Source organism: Gekko japonicus, unplaced genomic scaffold (assembly GCF_001447785.1).
Source record: "Gekko japonicus isolate JY-2015 unplaced genomic scaffold, Gekko_japonicus_V1.1 scaffold539, whole genome shotgun sequence".
In the NCBI taxonomy this organism is placed as follows: domain Eukaryota; kingdom Metazoa; phylum Chordata; class Lepidosauria; order Squamata; family Gekkonidae; genus Gekko; species Gekko japonicus.
Window position 1 is genome coordinate 869409 of NW_015168667.1, and position 18689 is coordinate 888097.

At 45.2% G+C, this 18689-nt stretch overlaps 1 protein-coding gene across 1 annotated transcript in view; it reads right to left on the minus strand.

Moving 5' to 3' along the window:
- Positions 1-18689, minus strand: part of MYLK (myosin light chain kinase) — a 271468-nt gene that overhangs the window by 201466 nt on the left and 51313 nt on the right. The window contains exons 6-9 of the mRNA XM_015415311.1: positions 14535-14571; positions 11725-12290; positions 10714-10917; positions 9091-9225 (exon numbers count right to left, since the gene is read on the minus strand). Coding sequence (XP_015270797.1) covers positions 9091-9225; positions 10714-10917; positions 11725-12290; positions 14535-14571 — 942 coding nt within the window. The remainder of the gene's footprint in view (positions 1-9090; positions 9226-10713; positions 10918-11724; positions 12291-14534; positions 14572-18689) is intronic.

Below are 18689 nucleotides of genomic sequence, written 5' to 3' on the forward strand. Positions count from 1 at the left end.
ATGACTACTGGGAATATACATGACTACTAGGAAACATGTCCAGAGGGTCACATTAATTTAATATCCAGCCTCCTTGTGCAAATTTGTTTGCCATATCTGATTTCTTGTTAGGTTTGTGTTCAGAGAGGCATTTTAGCCATACAAAAACCCAGCAATGTCTAATTTGAATATGATACTGGCAGCCAAGGAGAACTTACCTGTGAGATCTTGATCATGTTCAGTGTCTCATTTAAATTGTGCTGCTATGTGTGCATAAGCTCACTTGAAAGCTTATGCTACAAAAAAACATAAATATCTGCTAGGCTTTAAAGGTGTCACAAAAGACTAGGATGGCTACCCAACTGGGATTTTAATTTCTTTATTTTATTATTTCTATTTTATTGGGCTTATATCCTGCCCTACCCCACAAGTGGGCTCAGGGCAGTCATAGCATATAAAACATAATAATAAAATAGATTTACAACAGTACAAAGCAAGATGGCAGCTTAACAAATAACTTCAGGTAGTCCATAATGCCTCCTGCAAGATGTTAGTCTTGGCACTGGGGCCAGAGCTGTGGATAGTGGAGGCCGAGATGGTTGGACGTCTGTTGCCTTAACTGAAGGCCTGGCAAAACAGCTCCGTTTTACAGGCGCTCTGGAACTGTGACAAATCCTGCAGGGCCCTGATCTCAGTTGGGAGCACATTCCACCAGGCCGGGGCTGGAGCAGAGAAAGCCCTGGTCCTGGTTGAAGAAGAAGAAGAAGAGAAGAGATTGGATTTATACCCCGCCCTTCACTTTGAGTCTCAGAGCGGCTTACAAACTCCTTTCCCTTCCCCTCCCCACAACAGACACCCTGTGAGGTGGGGCTGAGAGAACTGTGACACAAACTGCTCTTTTTCAAGGACAGCTGTGCCAGAGCTTGTGACTGACCCAAGGTCACATCAGCAGGTGCAAGTGGAGGAGTGGGGAATCAAACCCGGTTCTCCCAGTCCGCACAGTTAACCACTACACCAAACTGGCTAAGTGGATGTCTTTTGGGCCAGGAACTACCAGAAAATGTTGATCTGCAGAGCGCAAGGCTCTCCAGGGCACATACGGGGAGAGAGAGTTTGGTAGGTATGCTGGCCCCTGCTCGCATAGGACTTTAAAGGTCCTTACCATAACCTAGAAAAGGATAGCACTGACTGATGGCAACATCTGTGCGGGTGTGCAATCAAGCAAGCGTGCCACCACATTTTTCACTAGCTGCAGTTTCCAGATCAGGTTCAAGGGCAGCCCCACATAGAGCGCGTTACAGTAATCCAGCCTGGCAGTGACTATTGCATGGACCACTGTAGTTAGGTCCTGGGAGGTGAGATAGGGAATTAGTTGCCTGGGCCTCCAATTGAGGCAGCCACTTTCCCTGTATGTGACCACTGCTACATTAAGAGACATCATATAAAACTTACCAGACCTGCACATTCTTGACTGATATGGGGATTCTGATTTTATCCTGCTTTCTCTACCCCAATCTGACTAATCTCCAGGGGTCATTTCCTGCAGGAGCGCACAGGAGCGGAGCTCCGGCAGTAAAGAGCCCAGGGGGCGGGCACATGCAACAAGCCCCACCCCCTGCTCCCAGCAGCCCTCAGTCAGAGCAAGAAGCAGCCAGGTAAGCTGCAGAGCTCCCCCCAGCCCAAAACAGTCCAGTGGCACCTTTAAGACGAAGTTTTATTCAGGTACAAGCTCTCCCTCCTCTGCGAGGACAGATCTGCATGTTCCCCCCCCCCAATAGCTAGCAATCCAAAACAGTCCAGTGGAGCCTGAGCGGTGGGTATTGCCTTCTGGCACACTCCCGGTGATGTCAGGGGGCGTGGCATATTCAAATGAGTTATGCTAATGAGTTCCTGCACCTCTTTTTCTACGAAATGACCCCTGCTATTCTCTGACAATATTTTATAGTTTTCTAAGTATCCTTACTTATATGAAGTTTTTGTAGGATACCTGAACTTTTCTGCTTGACTGACCCTTCCTACCTTTAGTCTTTGACCATTATATTAAACTACTCCGACTCCAGATCTGGTCTTTTCTTAAATACTAATATTTTATTTATTCTTAATAATTTACTATGTACTTGCTATAAAATGTGGCCAAAATGAAGTGAAGTAAAGGTGGCCATTATAAAGTGAAATAAATCATGCACAAACAAATCAGCAGAGGGGTATAAAAATCTGCTACAGTGCATCGGAATTCACAAGCCAGGTCATTTATGATGACCTTCCTCACACCAAAATGGTTCGAGAGGCAGCTCTACACTGAGGGTGCCAATAAGGCACTGAACTGATCCTTTATGTCCTGAACATGACCTCCAAAAACTACAGTGCTGAGAGCCTTCATTCTTGCATATTTACATTTGTCCCATAGCCTTGACTAGGGATGGGCATGGTCCAGAAAAATGGCAGTCTGTGGAGGTTCAGAGGTCCATGGGGTTTACGGACCCCTCGACCATGAACCTGCATGTTTAATGGATCGAGTCATGGTCTGTTTGGTCCATGACACCGCATGGCTTACAAAGCCATTAAAAGGGAATGCGTTCCCTTTAAATAGCTTTTGCAAAGCCGCACAGCACACAAATGAAGGCTGAGTGGCTAGTTCACCCACTTCTGTTTCACTTCTGAACTGGACGTGGATGAAGTCTCTGCTTGGCCCTCACTTGTGCACCATGCAGCTTTGCAAAATCCTTTTAAAGGAATGTGTTCCCTTTAAATAGCCTTTGCAAGCACTGGTGACACGGAACTTACAAACCTCCTGAGAGGGTTGTGGACTCGTGGGAGGTCCGTGTCAGTAGGATGGCATGTCCCAGGCTCATGGACCATGAACTGGGCCCTGGTCCATGGAAAAAAATTAGGCCCATGGTGTGGTCTGTGCCCATCCCTAGCCTTGAATGTGTAAACTTTGGCAACTGTTTAATATTTTATGCCAATAAAAGGTATTTGTTGTTGTTTTGTTGTTTGAATGTGTAAACTGGCCTGTGCGAACTGTTATCCTGCATCTATTTGGGCATTAGCCCTGCAATATTTATTACCTGTCCCTTGGTATAAGGTGAATGTAAACCTTTAATTGTTTTCCTGGATAAAACCTGGGCCTCAACTTGCCTGGCACAGATGCTTGCCTGGCGCCTCAACTTGCCTGGCATCAGATGCCATCTCTGCACCATGGAATCTTCATTATAAACTAACTATAGTCACTGAGTATTACAAGTCTGGTGGCCAGTGGATCAGAGTTTTACCCGATATGGAAGCATTCTAATTTGTAAATTCCAACCCCCAAGCAAGCAACCAGTATTATCTTACTAAAGCTGTAAACTGTATGCACACCATTTTGCCATGAACATCGTAAAGCATGCCTGGAGTTAACTGCTGTAGATCAGGAATGCAACTTTCTCCTTTATTTGGTTACAGACAGCTATCCTATTCTGCATCGTATCCTTCTGTGACAGTGGAAAGCAGATTGTTAGCATTCATAGGGATACTGCAATGAGCCAACTTGATCCTTAAGAAAAATCATGTTCTAGAAGGTATATGTTGAAAAGCTGGAAGAAACACTGGCATTCAACAACAGTTTATAATCCATCCGTCTGTTTTCAAGTGATGTATAAACAGCTATGTATCACAATCAGGAAGTGAGAGAGATGAGAGTTAATTGTAAGCTCTAGTAGATGGGAAGAGAGGCAACATGTTTATGTCTTGCAGATAATACACAGTGTCCTTACTGTTTACTTCACAGTTACATGTTTCTTACACTTCTGTTACTCAACTTCACCTCTGCCTGCTGGTTAAAAATGAAGTTCAGGTTTTCATTTTAGCTTCTAAAGCCCTAAATGGTTTTAAAGCTAGGAATGCAAGGCATAGCCTCCTTTATCCCATTAAAACCCTTTACTGTGTAATTCTGTGTATGCTGAATAATGAATGACAGTCAAGGAGCAATTGAAGGGCATACCCCTAGTGAGTCCACAGAGGAATCCAGCAAAAGTACTGGGGGAGTCAAGGGTCGAAACAGAAGACTTCAAGGCCTATGAGGCCACAATTGGGGAAGGGCCGTGGCTCAGTGGTAGAGCGTCTGCTTGGCATGCAGAAGGTCCCAGGTTCAATCCCCAGCATCTCCAGTTAAAAGGACCAGGCAATACGTGAAGTGAAAAAACTCTGTCTGAGATCCTGGAGGGCCCTACCAGTCTGAGTAGACAATACTTTGAATTGGGCTATACCATTCATATTATACAGTACAAGAAGGGGGACCAGCGATACTCGCAGGAGGGGGAGGAGAAGGAAGCAGCCGCAGGTGAGCCTTCTCCCCTGCCTCCCCACCCCAGGCACCCACAGCGAGGCCTGCACCCCTCCAAGCTTTCTCCCTCCCCCCCCAGCACCGGCGACGAGGCCTGAACTCGGCCCACCAAGCTTTCTCCCTCCCTCCTCCCCTAGCAGCGGTGGCGGTGGCGAGGCCTGGCCAGCCCGCCGAACTTTCTCCCTTCCTCCCCCCCCCCCCCACGGGCAAGGGCTGAGCGGCTTACAGCCGCCGGCCAGCCAAGCCTTCTCCCGCCCCCTCTCCCTCCCTGGCAGCGATGGCTGTACTTTTGGGGGGATTTAAATATTTAAATATCCCCTGGATATTTTTTCCAAGTTTTCAGATTTTTCTGCACATCGCCCCAAATGAGCAGGAAAATCTCCCTGCCCCCCAACATGCACGGAGGGGGCATGTTGGGAATTAGATACACAGATGATCACAACCATGAACACTTCTAGACTATTCACTCATCAGTGTTGCAGAATAGCATGGAATGGTATGGGAAGTGTCTAGTCCCAAGTGTCTAGTCTAGTTCCACCCACCATTCAGTCCACCCTGTCTGCCAGTGCAGTACTGGAAAGAGGATCAATCCAGTCTAGTCCCACCATTCAGCTTGACTCTTTTCCTTTCAAATTTCTCTGCTAGTCATATTTTATTACCCCCAAAATATGGCATTGAAATCATATCCCAAAGAGCTCTTTAACCGAGAACTTAGTAACGAATTCTTATTAATCAGGTTTCCCGAGAATCAGCAGTGCATACTAAATATAACACTCAAACAGGATGTGGAACCCAAACCGCAATCTTTTGCTCATGTTACAAGCATTCCTGAATAATAAGCAAATCCACATGGGACAATTTAGTTTCATCTCAGCTTCCTTATGTTACAAAATATCTAAAGCTGAAAATCTCAACTCTTTATTTCCAGAGCTATATGTTTCAAAGAATGTGAATTCAATGCAACTATCCTCAAGCAAGATTTCTCAGAATTTCTGTTTTAAAAATTCAATGGCTATATTGAAACAGAGATTAATTAAATGGATGAATTCAGCACCTTTTGGTACACCAATTTGTATGGAAGAGTTACAGAGAATTTTATATTAAGCTTTTACATTACCTAAAGCAACAATGGCAGGATCTTAGTTAAACAGACCCAGGTAATTCAGCAATAGAAATACTGCTACTTAAGGTAGATAGTTGCCTTTGATAAATTTTGTAATCTATCACAAAATTCATCATCTTATGTACTATCTAGCCTCTACCTACAGTAATCGCCATTTAATGTTATATCAAATTTATCCACTAAACCAACTAGTTGATTTTATGCTCTTACATATTTGCCTTCTAAGAGAAGAATTACGTATGATAGAGACAGACTATCTCTTCAAGCATGGGCTCAGTATCTAGAAATAAGAAGAGTCAGGATAAAGGCAGCTGAAGGAAAGGGGATTCAAGGGGGAGATAAGGACTCAGTATCCCTTCCCACTTGCCACTTGTAATTGTCCCCATTTTACAGACGTTTGGTGGCAGACCATACTTAAATACACAAGTCTACTACAGTCACATGTATGTAGGAAGTTGCCTTGTACCTAATCATATTGCTTAGGGCTCTTTAGCTTGGAGAAACGACGACTGAGGGGTGACATGATCGAGGGTTAGAAGATTATGCATGGGATAGAGCAGGTAGAGAAAGAGGTACTTTTCTCCCTTTCTCACAATACAAGAACTCGTGGGCACTCCATGGAATTGCTGAGCGGTCGGGTTAGAACGGATAAAAGGAAGTACTTCTTCACCCAAAGAGTGATTAACAGATGGAATTCACTGCCACAGGAAGTGGTGGCAGCTACAAGCATGGACGGCTTCAAAAGGGAATTAGATAAGCATACGGAGCAGAGGTCCATCAGTGGCTATTAGCCACAAGTTATAGATAGGAGCTCTGGGGCAAGTGATGCTCTGTATTTTTGGTGCTGGGGGGGGTCAACAGTGGGAGGGCTTCTAATGTCCTGGCCCCACTGGTGGACCTCCTGATGGCACCTGGTATTTCTGGCCACTGTGTGACACAGAGTGTTGGACTGGATGGGCCTTTGGCCTGATCCAGCATTGGCGTCTCTTATGTTCTTATGTTCTTATGCTTGTCTATCTAGTCCCAGTAACATCTACTGTCTGCCAGCAGACCTCCGCAGTCTCAGACTAAGCTCTAGCCCAACTGCTAGAGATCATTTTAATTGGAGATTCTGGGGCTTGAACCTGAGAGGTTATATATGTTGCGTGTGTCTTATCACCAAGGTTTTGGTCTTTTCCATAGTTTTGTTCTGCCCTCACCATCTGGAAAACTGGCCTTCAAGTAACACTATTGGCTTAGTGTGGGAATGAAACATTTTAAATGCTTGCCTGTGGGAAAAGCTTCCTGTTAAGTCGTTCTAGATCAATTTCACTTTGATGTGCTAGTTCTTAATTGCCATGTACTGGACAGAATGGGGGGGGGAAGCCATTAAAAATGTTATTGCCTATCTGCAGCCTGAAGATACATTTCTTTAAGACCAATTTCACACAAGAGCTGCACTGCGGGCGCGCCTCCCTTTGCCCCGCTTCTATTGGTCAATTTCCCACTCGAAGCCGCACAGCCGCATTTTGACCCGTGGCTTCGCCTGATTTCCCCCGCGGTTTCGTGATCCTCAAAAACAGGATCACAAAACCGCGGGGAAAATTGGGCGAAGCTGCAGGTCAAAATGCGGCCACGCAGCTTTGAGTGGGAAATTGACCAATAGAAGCGGGGCAAAGGGAGGTGCAACCGCAGTGCAGCTCTTGTGTGAAATTGGTCTAAGTGTATACCAGTGAATATGTAGACCAGACGTGAGATGCTCAGTCTTTAGAACGCTTTAGAAAGCTGCTCTCTCCTGGTGGCAAAAAGCATATTAGCAAGGCAGCATTTGAACAAAGATGAGTGAAGAGCATAAAATTCCAAATTAACAAAACTGGCACCTAAACCCTAACAAATATCTATTTAGGACTCTGCTCCTATGAATAGAAACCTTTCTTCCATGTGTGCATGAGTTTACAATCCTGCTTATTTAGGAGGCAGGGAAAAACCAATGAGATGGTATAGCGCCAGACTCATGCCAATAATCAAATTAGTAACACGTACCTACGGACAGAAGATTTGAACCATATTTCCTAAAGTCTGCATGTTGCAATTCACCCTGCTCTTAAAAGCCACTAGGAGAGTCACAAGTCAGCTTTATCATGAACGGCCCCTAGTGGACACTTTTCAGAACTGCAGGAAAGCGGTAATCTTTTCTCCTCCCTCAGAATTCCTCATAAGAACTTACTAATTACACTCCAAGGTGCCACTGGACTCATGTTTTATTTCATTCTTAGACACTAATATGGCTGTCCACTGGGCAGTGAAGAAACTGTAGAAACTGTCCCTTGGTAAGAAGATGTCTCTAACTGCCTTCTGTCGTAATTAAAGAAAATTGCTCTGGGGAACTTCTCACAGATAGTTCAGACGTAGTGGATTTAAAAATACTGGAAACGTGGCCTGAAGTTTCGCTGACTCATTATTAATTACATTTTTATCATGCCATTTCTTCATGGAGCGCAATGGCACATACCCTCCCCACTTACAGCCCTGTGAAGCAGGTCAGGATGAAGGGCAGTGAATGGCCCAAAGTCAACCATGTCACGGTGGGAACTTGAACCCGAGTCTCCATGGCACTCTAGCCTCCTACACCATACTATCTGTCTCTATTTATGGTGTTTGGGTATAAAAAGAACATCCAAACTACATATACAATGCAAGAATTATAACCTTTCAATAATAACTCTAAAAATAATAACATTTTCCCCAGCAACCATAAAGGCCATTTATCATGTTGATACATCCAGTTCATTCATATTAATTTCATTTTTCAACAGAAGCAAAATTGGCATCACTGATACATTTAAAAACACACACACACACACACACAGGATGCATATACATGAAGGAATAATCGGGGGCAGGGCTTTTTTTGTAGAAAAAGCCCAGCAGGAACTCATTAGCATAATAGGCCATACCCAACATTAGCATATCAGGCCACACCCCTGACAGCACAGTTTATTCACATATTAGGCCACACCCCCATGTTACCAGAAGTGTGGTCATCCAGCCACACCCACCTTTTGCTTGTTATTCTCTTTAACATGTTTGTCGTCAAAACCCAGGGCTTTTTGCAAGTTAGGCCATACACCCCTAATTGTAGCCAATCCGCATGAGTTTCTGCTGTTGGGTGTGGCCTGTTATGCTAATGAGTTCCTGCTGGGCGTGGCCAACTTGGGAGCCAGCCAGAACTCCGTTCCTGTGCGTTCCTGCCCAAAAATAGCCCTGATGGGGGGAATATGTAAACACATGAAAGGAAAAAACAGCAAGAACAGGAAGCAGTCTGGTGGCTGAAGTATACCAGCACCAAGTGTTTAGTCAAAGGATTTTAAAAATGGATTGTGTTCACAGAACATTTATAGAACCTGGATCACAGGGACATTCTTTGATGCTTATTTATTATTTTATTTATATCCCACTTTTTCTGTGACTCGGGATCCAAAGCGGCTTTTCGCATCAGTCTCCTCTCTTCCACTTAATCCTCACGACAACAACCTTGAGCAGGTAGGTTAGGCTTAGTGATTGTGAGCAGCCCAAGGTCACCCGGCGGGCTTCCATAGCAGAGTGGTGATTCAAACCCAGTCTAGTCTGGCACTCTAATCACTACACCATGCCAGCCCCCATGTATGCTTTTTCCCTACCTTACCTTTGAGGAGCCAAGTAATCTGAGGCCCAGGTGTTCCTTCAACTGAGCACTGGAGCACAAAATCCTCCCCTTCACATACACTGCATGATTTCAATACACTGGAAAAGCAGGGAGCAACCTCTTTCACTTTAGGCCCTACAAAACAAAACAAAAGCATACACCATAAACAGAGCACTAGCAAACCCCAGTAACAGTAATACAGGAGTACGCCTGTACCAGAACATAAAATTAATTCCCATAGAAGAGAGAAGAAGAGATTGGATTTATACCCAGCCCTTCACTACCCAAAGGTGTCTCAGAGCGGCTTACAAACTCCTTTCCCTTCCCCTCCCCACAACAGACACCCTGTGAGGTGGGTGGGGCTGAGAGAACTCTGACACAAACGGCTCTTTTTCAAGGACAGCTGTGCCAGAGCTTGTGACTGACCCAAGGTCACATCAGCAGGTGCAAGTGGAGGAGTGGGGAATCAAACCCGGTTCTCCCAGATTAGAGTCAGCACACTTAACCACTACACCAAACTGACTCTATGAATCTGCCCATCCATAGTACCATGAAATGGCATGAAGGAGGAATAAAGAAGCATGACTCTTAAATGGGAAATGTAAAACAAGAAGCGATTCATTATTGTGACTAAAACCTTCTAGAACTGCTGCAACCTAGTATGTATAACAGCCAAACTCCAGTCTCATGTAACATTTGCCCAACGAGTCCCTTCTCCAACATAGAGCTTGCTGTGGCAGGGAGGTTTTGCAATACAGAAAGGGGGGGGGGATTCTTCCCTTGCCAACCTCTTGGCTCCTAAAATGCCACCCTCTCAGTCACTCCGACATCCACACACAGGTTCTTCTCCTGAGCCCTACAAATCTTACCTTCCTGGGGGAAAAAATAGTTTTTGGCTAACTGCATTGAGCACTCTGAATACAAGCAGGCTGTGTATTTTTAAATACAATAAAGAAAAGAGAAATAAAACGGTGAGATTCTAAAAATGTAGCATATTCAATGAGTTAGATCCCACCTGCTTTTCTACTCAAACACCCAACTCCCCTTCTTACTACATCTCCCAACCAACACAGCTTTTGACCGCGCACATCTCATGACTGCAAGTATAGCCTTCTGGCTGTCAGAGTGGGCTCCCGCCTCCCTTCCTCACCACCAGAAAAGCAGGCTGGATCCATCCCATTGAATTTGGTTTCAAGAATGTTGTGACCATCATGGGGGTTCTAGATAGGGCCAAAACGTGGCACAGAATGAAAATAAAATAATTAAAAGGAAAACAGCTCTGTAGAAGTTGAGGCACTTAAAGATCAAGCCTGCATGACATGATTACAAATGCACACTCCTAAGCAGTGTTACGTTCTTCTAGTCCTGTAGACTACAAAAGACAAAGAAGGAGGCAACTCTGTTTAGGATGATACTGACAGTCTACTTCCTAAAATGTGCAGGTCTCAAACTGGTGACTGGCCAAAATCAACATCTTGCTATATCCCCAGACAAGCCTACTCCACAATATGGCAGAAAGCCTATTTTTATCTCCTCTCAGATCTAGAGACCTCTCTGGTTATACATTTAACTGAAGCTTCCAAGTGATCATCAGTTCAAATTATGCCGCTATAATGTACTTACGTCTTACAGTTAATATCCACTTGGTTGAAGCCTGACCTCTAACATTTGAGGCTGTGCAACAGTAAGACCCACTGTTTTCCAAGACGGGTTTTTTCAGGCACAAACAGTGGATCCCATCTTCTTCATATATCTGAACCCCATCTCCTGCTTCCAGTTGGGCTCCCTCTTTGAACCATTCCACATTTGCCTTGGGCTTCCCTGAAACTAGTTTGTCACAGGCAGATTATTATGAAAGAAGTCTCAAATTTTCCATTACAGTTTCATTACTATATTATCAGATTTCCTGAGCTTTTGCCTTTGAAAGGAAGGCAACCACAACCACCCAGGTAGAGATTACTGGATGAACACATGGGCTATCCGCTGTCTAGCAAACTAACAGTGCAACCCTAAGGACACTTGCCTGGGAGTTAGCCTCATTGAATAATTAAGTGGGATTTTGAGTAGACTTGTTTAGGATTGCTCTGTCGAAAGGTCATCCAGCTAGCAGGAAGTGACAAGATGGAAGCCAGCCATGTTGTTTGAAGAAAGACTACTTTGAAGTTAGAAAGTTGCACAGGCAAGAAAGAGTACTGATGGAAAACATTCTGCAGCATAACCAACTCTTGGACTGTAGACTTAAAATGTGGATTTTATTTGTATCCTAATTTAGGGATGCCAGCCTCCAAGGATTCCCCGGAATTATGGCTCATCTCAACTACAGAGAGTAGTTCCTGTGGAGAAAGAGGATGCTTTGGAGGCTGGACTGTATGGCACTGTACCCAACAGAGATCCCTGTCCTCCCCAGGTTCCATCTCTAAATCTCTAGGATTTTCCCAACCTGGATCTGACAACTCTACCCCCACATCCCCTGCCAGTGGCCAGGGTCGACCTGGCAACTCTAAATTGGATGAAAGTTCGGTGCTGGTAGCATTACTTTAATAACCTAGGTGCAACTCTTGGTTCATGGAAAGAGGTTAAGGTGATTTCCCAAACATTAAAAATAATGGTCTTTTTCAGCATTCAACGATTTACCTTCACATTTGAATGTAATGTCTTCTCCTTCTAGTATTTCTTGGCTTTCTGGGCGACTCTCAAACTGGGGAGGTATTCCCTGAAGTTCCTTCTTTAATTCTGTGGTACTTTTCTTTAATTCAACATTGTCATCCAGTTCCTTAGCCCTCAAACCACCCGGCCTTGTGGTAGAAGGAGTTTGCCAACCAGTTGTCATGGATTTCTTTGGTCCTTTCCCATCTTCTTCCTGTCTCAAGAAAGTTGTGCTTGGTCCTGCCTTTGGTCCTGTTGATACTTTTATAGGTTGTAGGGTTATGGTGCTTGATGTTTTCTGCAGAATTCGATAGCCCCTCCTTTCTTCTTCGGGCGGCTGTATATTGGGTTCCTTTGTCTGCTCTAGACTACTTTGTTTGGTTTCTTCAGATGAAGTTAGGGAAGTCTCTTTCTTCACAGCTGCCCTGTCTTTCGATTCAAGCAAGAGTTCGGTGGTTGTGGATTTGAGGTCTTTAACAAACCCATTGCTAGTGGACTTCCTGAATGGTGATGTTTCAGTAGCTTTGGTTGTAACACTGGATTTTGTTGATGAGCTAAAGCAGACGGGGAACGAAACAGAACTAAATTTCTTGGCAAGGAATGTGAACTCTCCCCTCCAAATCTTGGTAAATATTAAAAAAGCCAATTTTAAGCGTAAATCAAGATGGGTAGCCATGTTAATCTGTCTGTAGCAGCAGAAAAGAGTAAGAGTCCAGTAGCACCTTAAAGGTAAAGGTAAAGGTTCCCTTGCTCGAAAGCCAGCTGAATCCGGTGCTCATCTCCGTTTCCAAGCCGAAGAGCCAGCGCTGCCCGAAGACGTTTCCGTGGTCATGTGGCCGGCATGACTAAACACCAAGGCGCACGGAACGCTGTTACCTTCCCACCGAAGTGGTCCCTATTTATCTACTTGCAATTTCTTGCTTTCGAACTGCTAGGTTGGCAGGAGCTGGAACTAGAGATGGGAGCTCACCCCGTCTTGCGGCACCCGGGTCTTGAACTGCTGAACTACTGACCTTCCACAGCTGGCAGTTCAGCGTCTTAACCACCTGAGCCACCGCAGCTCCTTAGAGACTAACAAAATGTGTGGTAGGGTATGAGCTAGGGTTGCCAGGTCCTACCTAGCTGCCGACAGGGGGCTCCAGGGCCCCTCCTGGGATCTTCGCAATGATGTCACCCAGAAGTGACATCATCGTGTCGCCAACATCGGGAGGGGGTGACCCCCTGGTTTTTGGGCAAAACTATGGTTTGAGCCCAATTTTACCATAGTTCTTGTTGTTGTTCAGTCGCACAGTCGAGTCTGACTCTTCGCGACCCCATGGACCAGATCCCGCCAGGCCCTCCTGTCTTCCGCCATCCTCTGAAGTTGGCTTAATTTCATGTTAGTTGCATCTATGACACTGTCTAACCATCTCATCCTTTGCCGTCCCCGTCTTCTTTGACCTTCCATCTTTCCCAGCATCAGGGTCTTCTCCAGTGAATGCTCCCTTCTCATTGGGTGGCCAAGGTCTTTGAGCTTCAGCTTCAGTATCTGGCCTTCCAGGGAACATTCAGGGTTGATTACTTTTAGGATTGACTGATTTGTTCTTCTTGCAGTCCAAGGGACTCTCAAGAGTCTTCTCCAGCACCATAGTTCAAAAGAATCTATTCTTTGGCGCTCGGCCTTCCTTATAGTCCAACTCTCGCAGCCATACATGACTACTGGGAATTTTACCATAGAGTTTTGCCCAAAAACTAGAGTGTTGCTGCTTGATGTTGGCGACCTCATCACATCGTGTTTGTAGGCATTTGTGGGCAGGGTTTCTACCTGCTAGCCAGCTGGCTGGCAGTGGAGAGGGCCCTGCAAAAGTGGGGGGAACCCCGCCCAGAACAGGGGGCTGACAACCCTAGTATGAGTTTTCATGAGTCACTGCTCACGTCTTCAATACCTAAAGAAATGAGCAGTGACTCCCGAAAGCTCATACTGAACCACAAACTTTGGTAGTCTTTAAGGCGCTACTGGACTCTTACTCTTTTCTAATTTTAAGCATGGCTCACAGGATTGTAACATGTTCTAATATATCCATTTCTACCACCACCCTTTTTAAAGGCCACTTTGAAACACTGAATTCCTTAATAAGCTCAATGAGGGATGTTTGGCAGGAGGGGTATATGAAGAATACAGAAATGTATCTTAATTCCATGTGGACAGCAATCTGACTCTATGAATCTGCCCATTCAGAATATATTATAGCTTATGGCAAGAAAACGAGTTAAAACAAATTTCACCCAATGTGGCCTTGTGCTTCAATTGAACTCCCTGTACACACCATAAGATCAAGCAGCACATCATAGGTGACCCTGCTCTAACTAATGAAACATTCTTGGTTAACTGGAACCCCACTAGAAACCCTCTTTTCATAATCTTTTTGAATTTATACAGAATATACTAACTTGTTGGCATGCAGAATGCAGCTGAAGAAACAAGAGATTTATCTTTAGAAGAAGAAGAAGAGGAGATTGGATTTATACCCCGCCCTTCACTACCCAAAGGTGTCTCAGAGCGGCTTACAAACTCCTCTCCCTTCCCCTCCCCACAACAGACACCCTGTGAGGTAGGTGGGGCTGAGAGAGCTCTTGACAGAAACTGCTCTTTTTCAAGAACAGCTCTTATCAGAACTACGGCTTGCCCAAGGTCATCCAGCCAGGTGCGAGTGGAGGAGTGGCAATCAAACCCGGTACTCCCAGATTAGAGTCCGCGCACTTAACCACTACACCAAACTACACCAATATGAAAAGGAAGGGGAGTTGAAGAAACATACCACAGGGGATGAGCGCACACCTCTCTCTTACCAGAACCTGAAATAATTAAACATTACAAGATATTATAAAATGAATATTGGAGGACTTGGCAGAGCATACTATTAAGGTGATTTTTTTAAAAAAAGGAATACCAGTGTGTGAATTCGCAGCATGCCCCATATTAAATTCACTTATTCCTGTGTCAGTAGAACACAATTTACTTCCAGCCAGGAGCAACAGCCCCAGTGATGAGACACTAATGGAGTTATTTCTGGATACCAGAGGGAAAGGCCCAAAGAAAACTAAAATCCACATTAGATGGGAGGGTTTCAATGGGCTAGAAAGAAAAGCTAGAAAAGATATTAGTTCAAGGAAGCCCATTTTCACTTTCGGGTGATTCCCCCATTTTAATGGAATCATGCCAGGGGTCTCTTTTGCATCACAGTACAATCTGCCACAAAGGGCCAAAATAATGAAATATGTCCATGGTATAGAATTAATAATTCTGGATCCACCTACTGCACACTGACTGAGATTTCACACGTCCTTTAACCTAACTAGTTTCAACAACAACAACACAAGTGTTGTGTGAAGATGGTGCATCTATTTATTTCCCCCTATCATAATTAGAGAAAGTGTGATTGGTGATAGTTTTCCAAGGCAGATTACAAACAGGTATAATTAGTTATGCTTTGGGAAGCAGCACCACTATGAAAAGAAAAAGTTTCCTTTAAAGTAACTAATCAATACTAGAACATGCCCAAGAAACATCAAAATAAGGCAAATATCCTCTGTGTTGCTCTGGGCAAAACAGCTGGCTTCCACTCTGGAAAATCTTAGCACAACCTGGAATAAGACAAGAATGTTGTGTAACACACTGGACTGAGGAATCCAGAACGGCCCAGAGGTCTCACACTTATGTGGCAAGACCAAGCGTCATCTGGGACCTCCCCAAATTGCAGTGCATCACTCAGTATTTCTGGACTAAACTCATATTGTCCCAACTAGAATGTGAGATTTCTATACGAATTCTAGTTAGGGTGGAACTCAGGCCCGTAGCCTGCGTGGGGCCCATGGGCCCCCCCGCTGATTTTGCGGGGCCCCTCCCTCTCCTCTTCTCCCCTCCCCCCTGCCCATTGCTGCCGCCGCACTCCAATGTCAGGGGAGGGCCGTCGCCAGTCAGTCAGCGCTGCTCCTCGCCAGCTGGCTCGGCGGAGCCCCCTGGGGGGAGGCATAGAGGGCCTGACCTTTGCTACCCCCTCGCCCAGCCGGCATATAAAGGTGGGCCAGGCAAGGCGGAGGAGGTATCACCGGGCTCCAAGTTCCGCCAGCAGTCGCCGCCGCCGCCCAGTTCCGGCAGCCGCCCAGTTCTGGCAGCCCCCGCCGTCCCCTTGAGGCAACACGGCATTGCGCGCCCGCAGCCCCCGTCGCTGCCCAAGCCCCGCGGGCGCTCCTGGCTGCCTTCGCCACTGGCAGTCGGTGAGTGGGGCGTGGGCCACACCCACCGCAGGCGGGGTGGAGGGCGGCGCGAAGGGACGGGAGGCGGCACGTGGGGAAGGAGAGGACTCTGCCCGGGGGAGGCTACAATCGCAGGAAAGCGGCAGGAGAGGAAATGGGGGGGTCGGGCGCAGGTAGAAATCGGGGAAGGGAGGGACTGGATGAGGGGTTGGGGTGCGAGGAGTCTTCCCTCGGACTTTTGGAAAGGTTACTCTCTAGTCCTCCGTGGCGGTGAGGACCCTGGATCAGGTATTACGCTTCTGTACTGAGTGTCTTTCCCACCTCCGGGTCTGAATGCGCCCCAGTGGTGGTGGTTTTCGATTAGGCAAAGTGAGTCCACTGCCTTTCGCTGCTAAATTGCACGCGGGGGTGAGGGGATTATGATCACGGATTCCCCAGCGTCTCGTGTAACTCAGTCTGGACTTCCACAGCTTCACTACTTTCCCTCTCAATAGTGCTGTTGGTGACCCACCAGTGCACTTCTCCAGAGCAAGTGTACTGAGACTCACCATGGATACCCCCCCAAAGACTCTACACCCCCCCTCACAACAACTGATTTCAACTTCATATGCGCAGCGGGTGATGTGTATGCGGCGCGCACGTGCTTCACGCGCACACACTAAGGCCCCTCCACTTTCCCCAGGGGCCCCCTGCTAGAAAGGTCCTAGCTACGGGCCTGGAACTTGGAGAGTCTGCTAATTAATTTTCCATTATTTGGTGACAGACTCTCTTTTTAAAGTTATAAAATAATTTCCAAAAGTCATCTCTCATCATATATTAACTTTGTTATTGACTAAGATGTATGAAAATTACACATTATATAGTACTTGCTTCAGTAGGAAATAAACTAGCAACAAAAACGAAAAAGAAAGAAGATCACAATCTTCCCCTTTGTGACCTATGGTTGCGCCATGTCAAGAAGTGGAGCACTACAACTGAGAGAGCAGAAATGACGTTTTAGACATACTGGTGTGGTTTTCTGCTCCATTACAATGCTGTTTCTTTATAACTATGTACTGCAGAACCTGGTTGCGGTCTCATCTCCTGTGGCCATGAGCTACTTTCTTGCTTTAGATTGCATTTGAAAAACACAAATCTGCCATCTCAAAAGAAAGCAAGACCTTTTGTTGTTGTTGTTGTTGTTGTTCAGTCGCACAGTCGAGTCCGACTCTTCGCGACCCCATGGACCAGATCACGCCAGGCCTTCTGGTCTTCCACCGTCCTCTGAAGTTTGCTCAATTTCATGTTCGTTGCATCTATGACACATCTAAGACCTTTTATGGTTGTAATAATCTGGTGCTTTCATTCCCATCTCAGACAAAGAGGCCCTAGACCTTGTATATGGTACTTCATTCTATGTAGTTCTTCATTCTGTTCCTCATTTCGTAAGAGGTGTTATGGGGCTTTAAAAGAAAAGGCAAACTTTATGGAAAACAGATACATCTCTCCTGTAAAACTAAGGAGAAACCATGTTTCCCAAAATTACCTCAAAACCAGTTTCACTTCTGCCCACGATCCGTAAAATGAATATGGGAAGGAATAAGACGATACCTGACCAACCCGATCTGATGGATTTCTCTCTGCAGGAGGATAAAACCCCCGATTTAGATGTGGAGCATAAGACTGATAAATTGTCAAGGAAGTTTCCACCCACTACAGCTTCTAATTATACTAGTTTAAATCTGGATAATTCTGTGGAGGAAGAATTGAAAGACGTATTCCCAAAACTCCCAAGAGAAGATCAAGTTGTCATCGTGGACAGATTGGAGCTGTTAAAGAACAGCTTATTGGCCTTGGGAAATCAATGTGGAAATCCAGACTCCAATACTCTCAGGAAGACTTCATTACAACATACTTGTAAAGCTCATGAAGAGATGGACTGTTCTGGAACTACAACAAACTCTGTCAAGGATTTGGTTACATTATTGAATTGCAATAATTTTAAAACAGATAAGGAAACAGGAAGAAATGACAAGAAGAAGGAAGACAGCGGAAGCCGCCTGACCACTGCACAGCAGTTAAGTATGATAAATTTCCATTCTGCAGTTGCATCAGCGGACTTAATTCCTAATTCTGATGTCCAAAGTTCAAGCTCTTCTACGATTGGGAATCCATCCAGGTGCCCAACTAAAGGAACAGTTTCGGGTCCTGTTAAAAGCGTTGATCCTGTGACGGACTTTAGTAACGAATGCGTGTTCAGTGATCCAACAGCCCAATTGGACTTGATTTCTTCTGATTGACTACATAATCCAATTTCCTTTGAAGGACACAATAACCTACAGACTATCTCTTTAATGTCATGGAATGTCATGGGATGGGCTAATAGATTGAGGGATGATGAAACTGTAATTTTTATGAGAAAGTTTGATGTACTTTTGCTTCAAGAGACTTGGCGGGTAGATCCCATTATTTTTAATGGGTATAAAGCATATGATCTGCAAGCACTGCCCTCTAAAAGGGGGAGAGCAAGGGGGGGATTGGGTATTTTAATTTCGACTATTTTGAATGTAAGGGTTAGACACAATTGGCTTCCTTTAATCAAGTGGCTATGGCATTAGTGTTGATGTACTATCAGACAACATGTTTAATTATTAATGTCTATTGTCCCCCTCAGAAAGATATAGATTGGGCAGGTCTTGAAACGTACATTTGGAATTTAATTACTGAGTATCCTACTG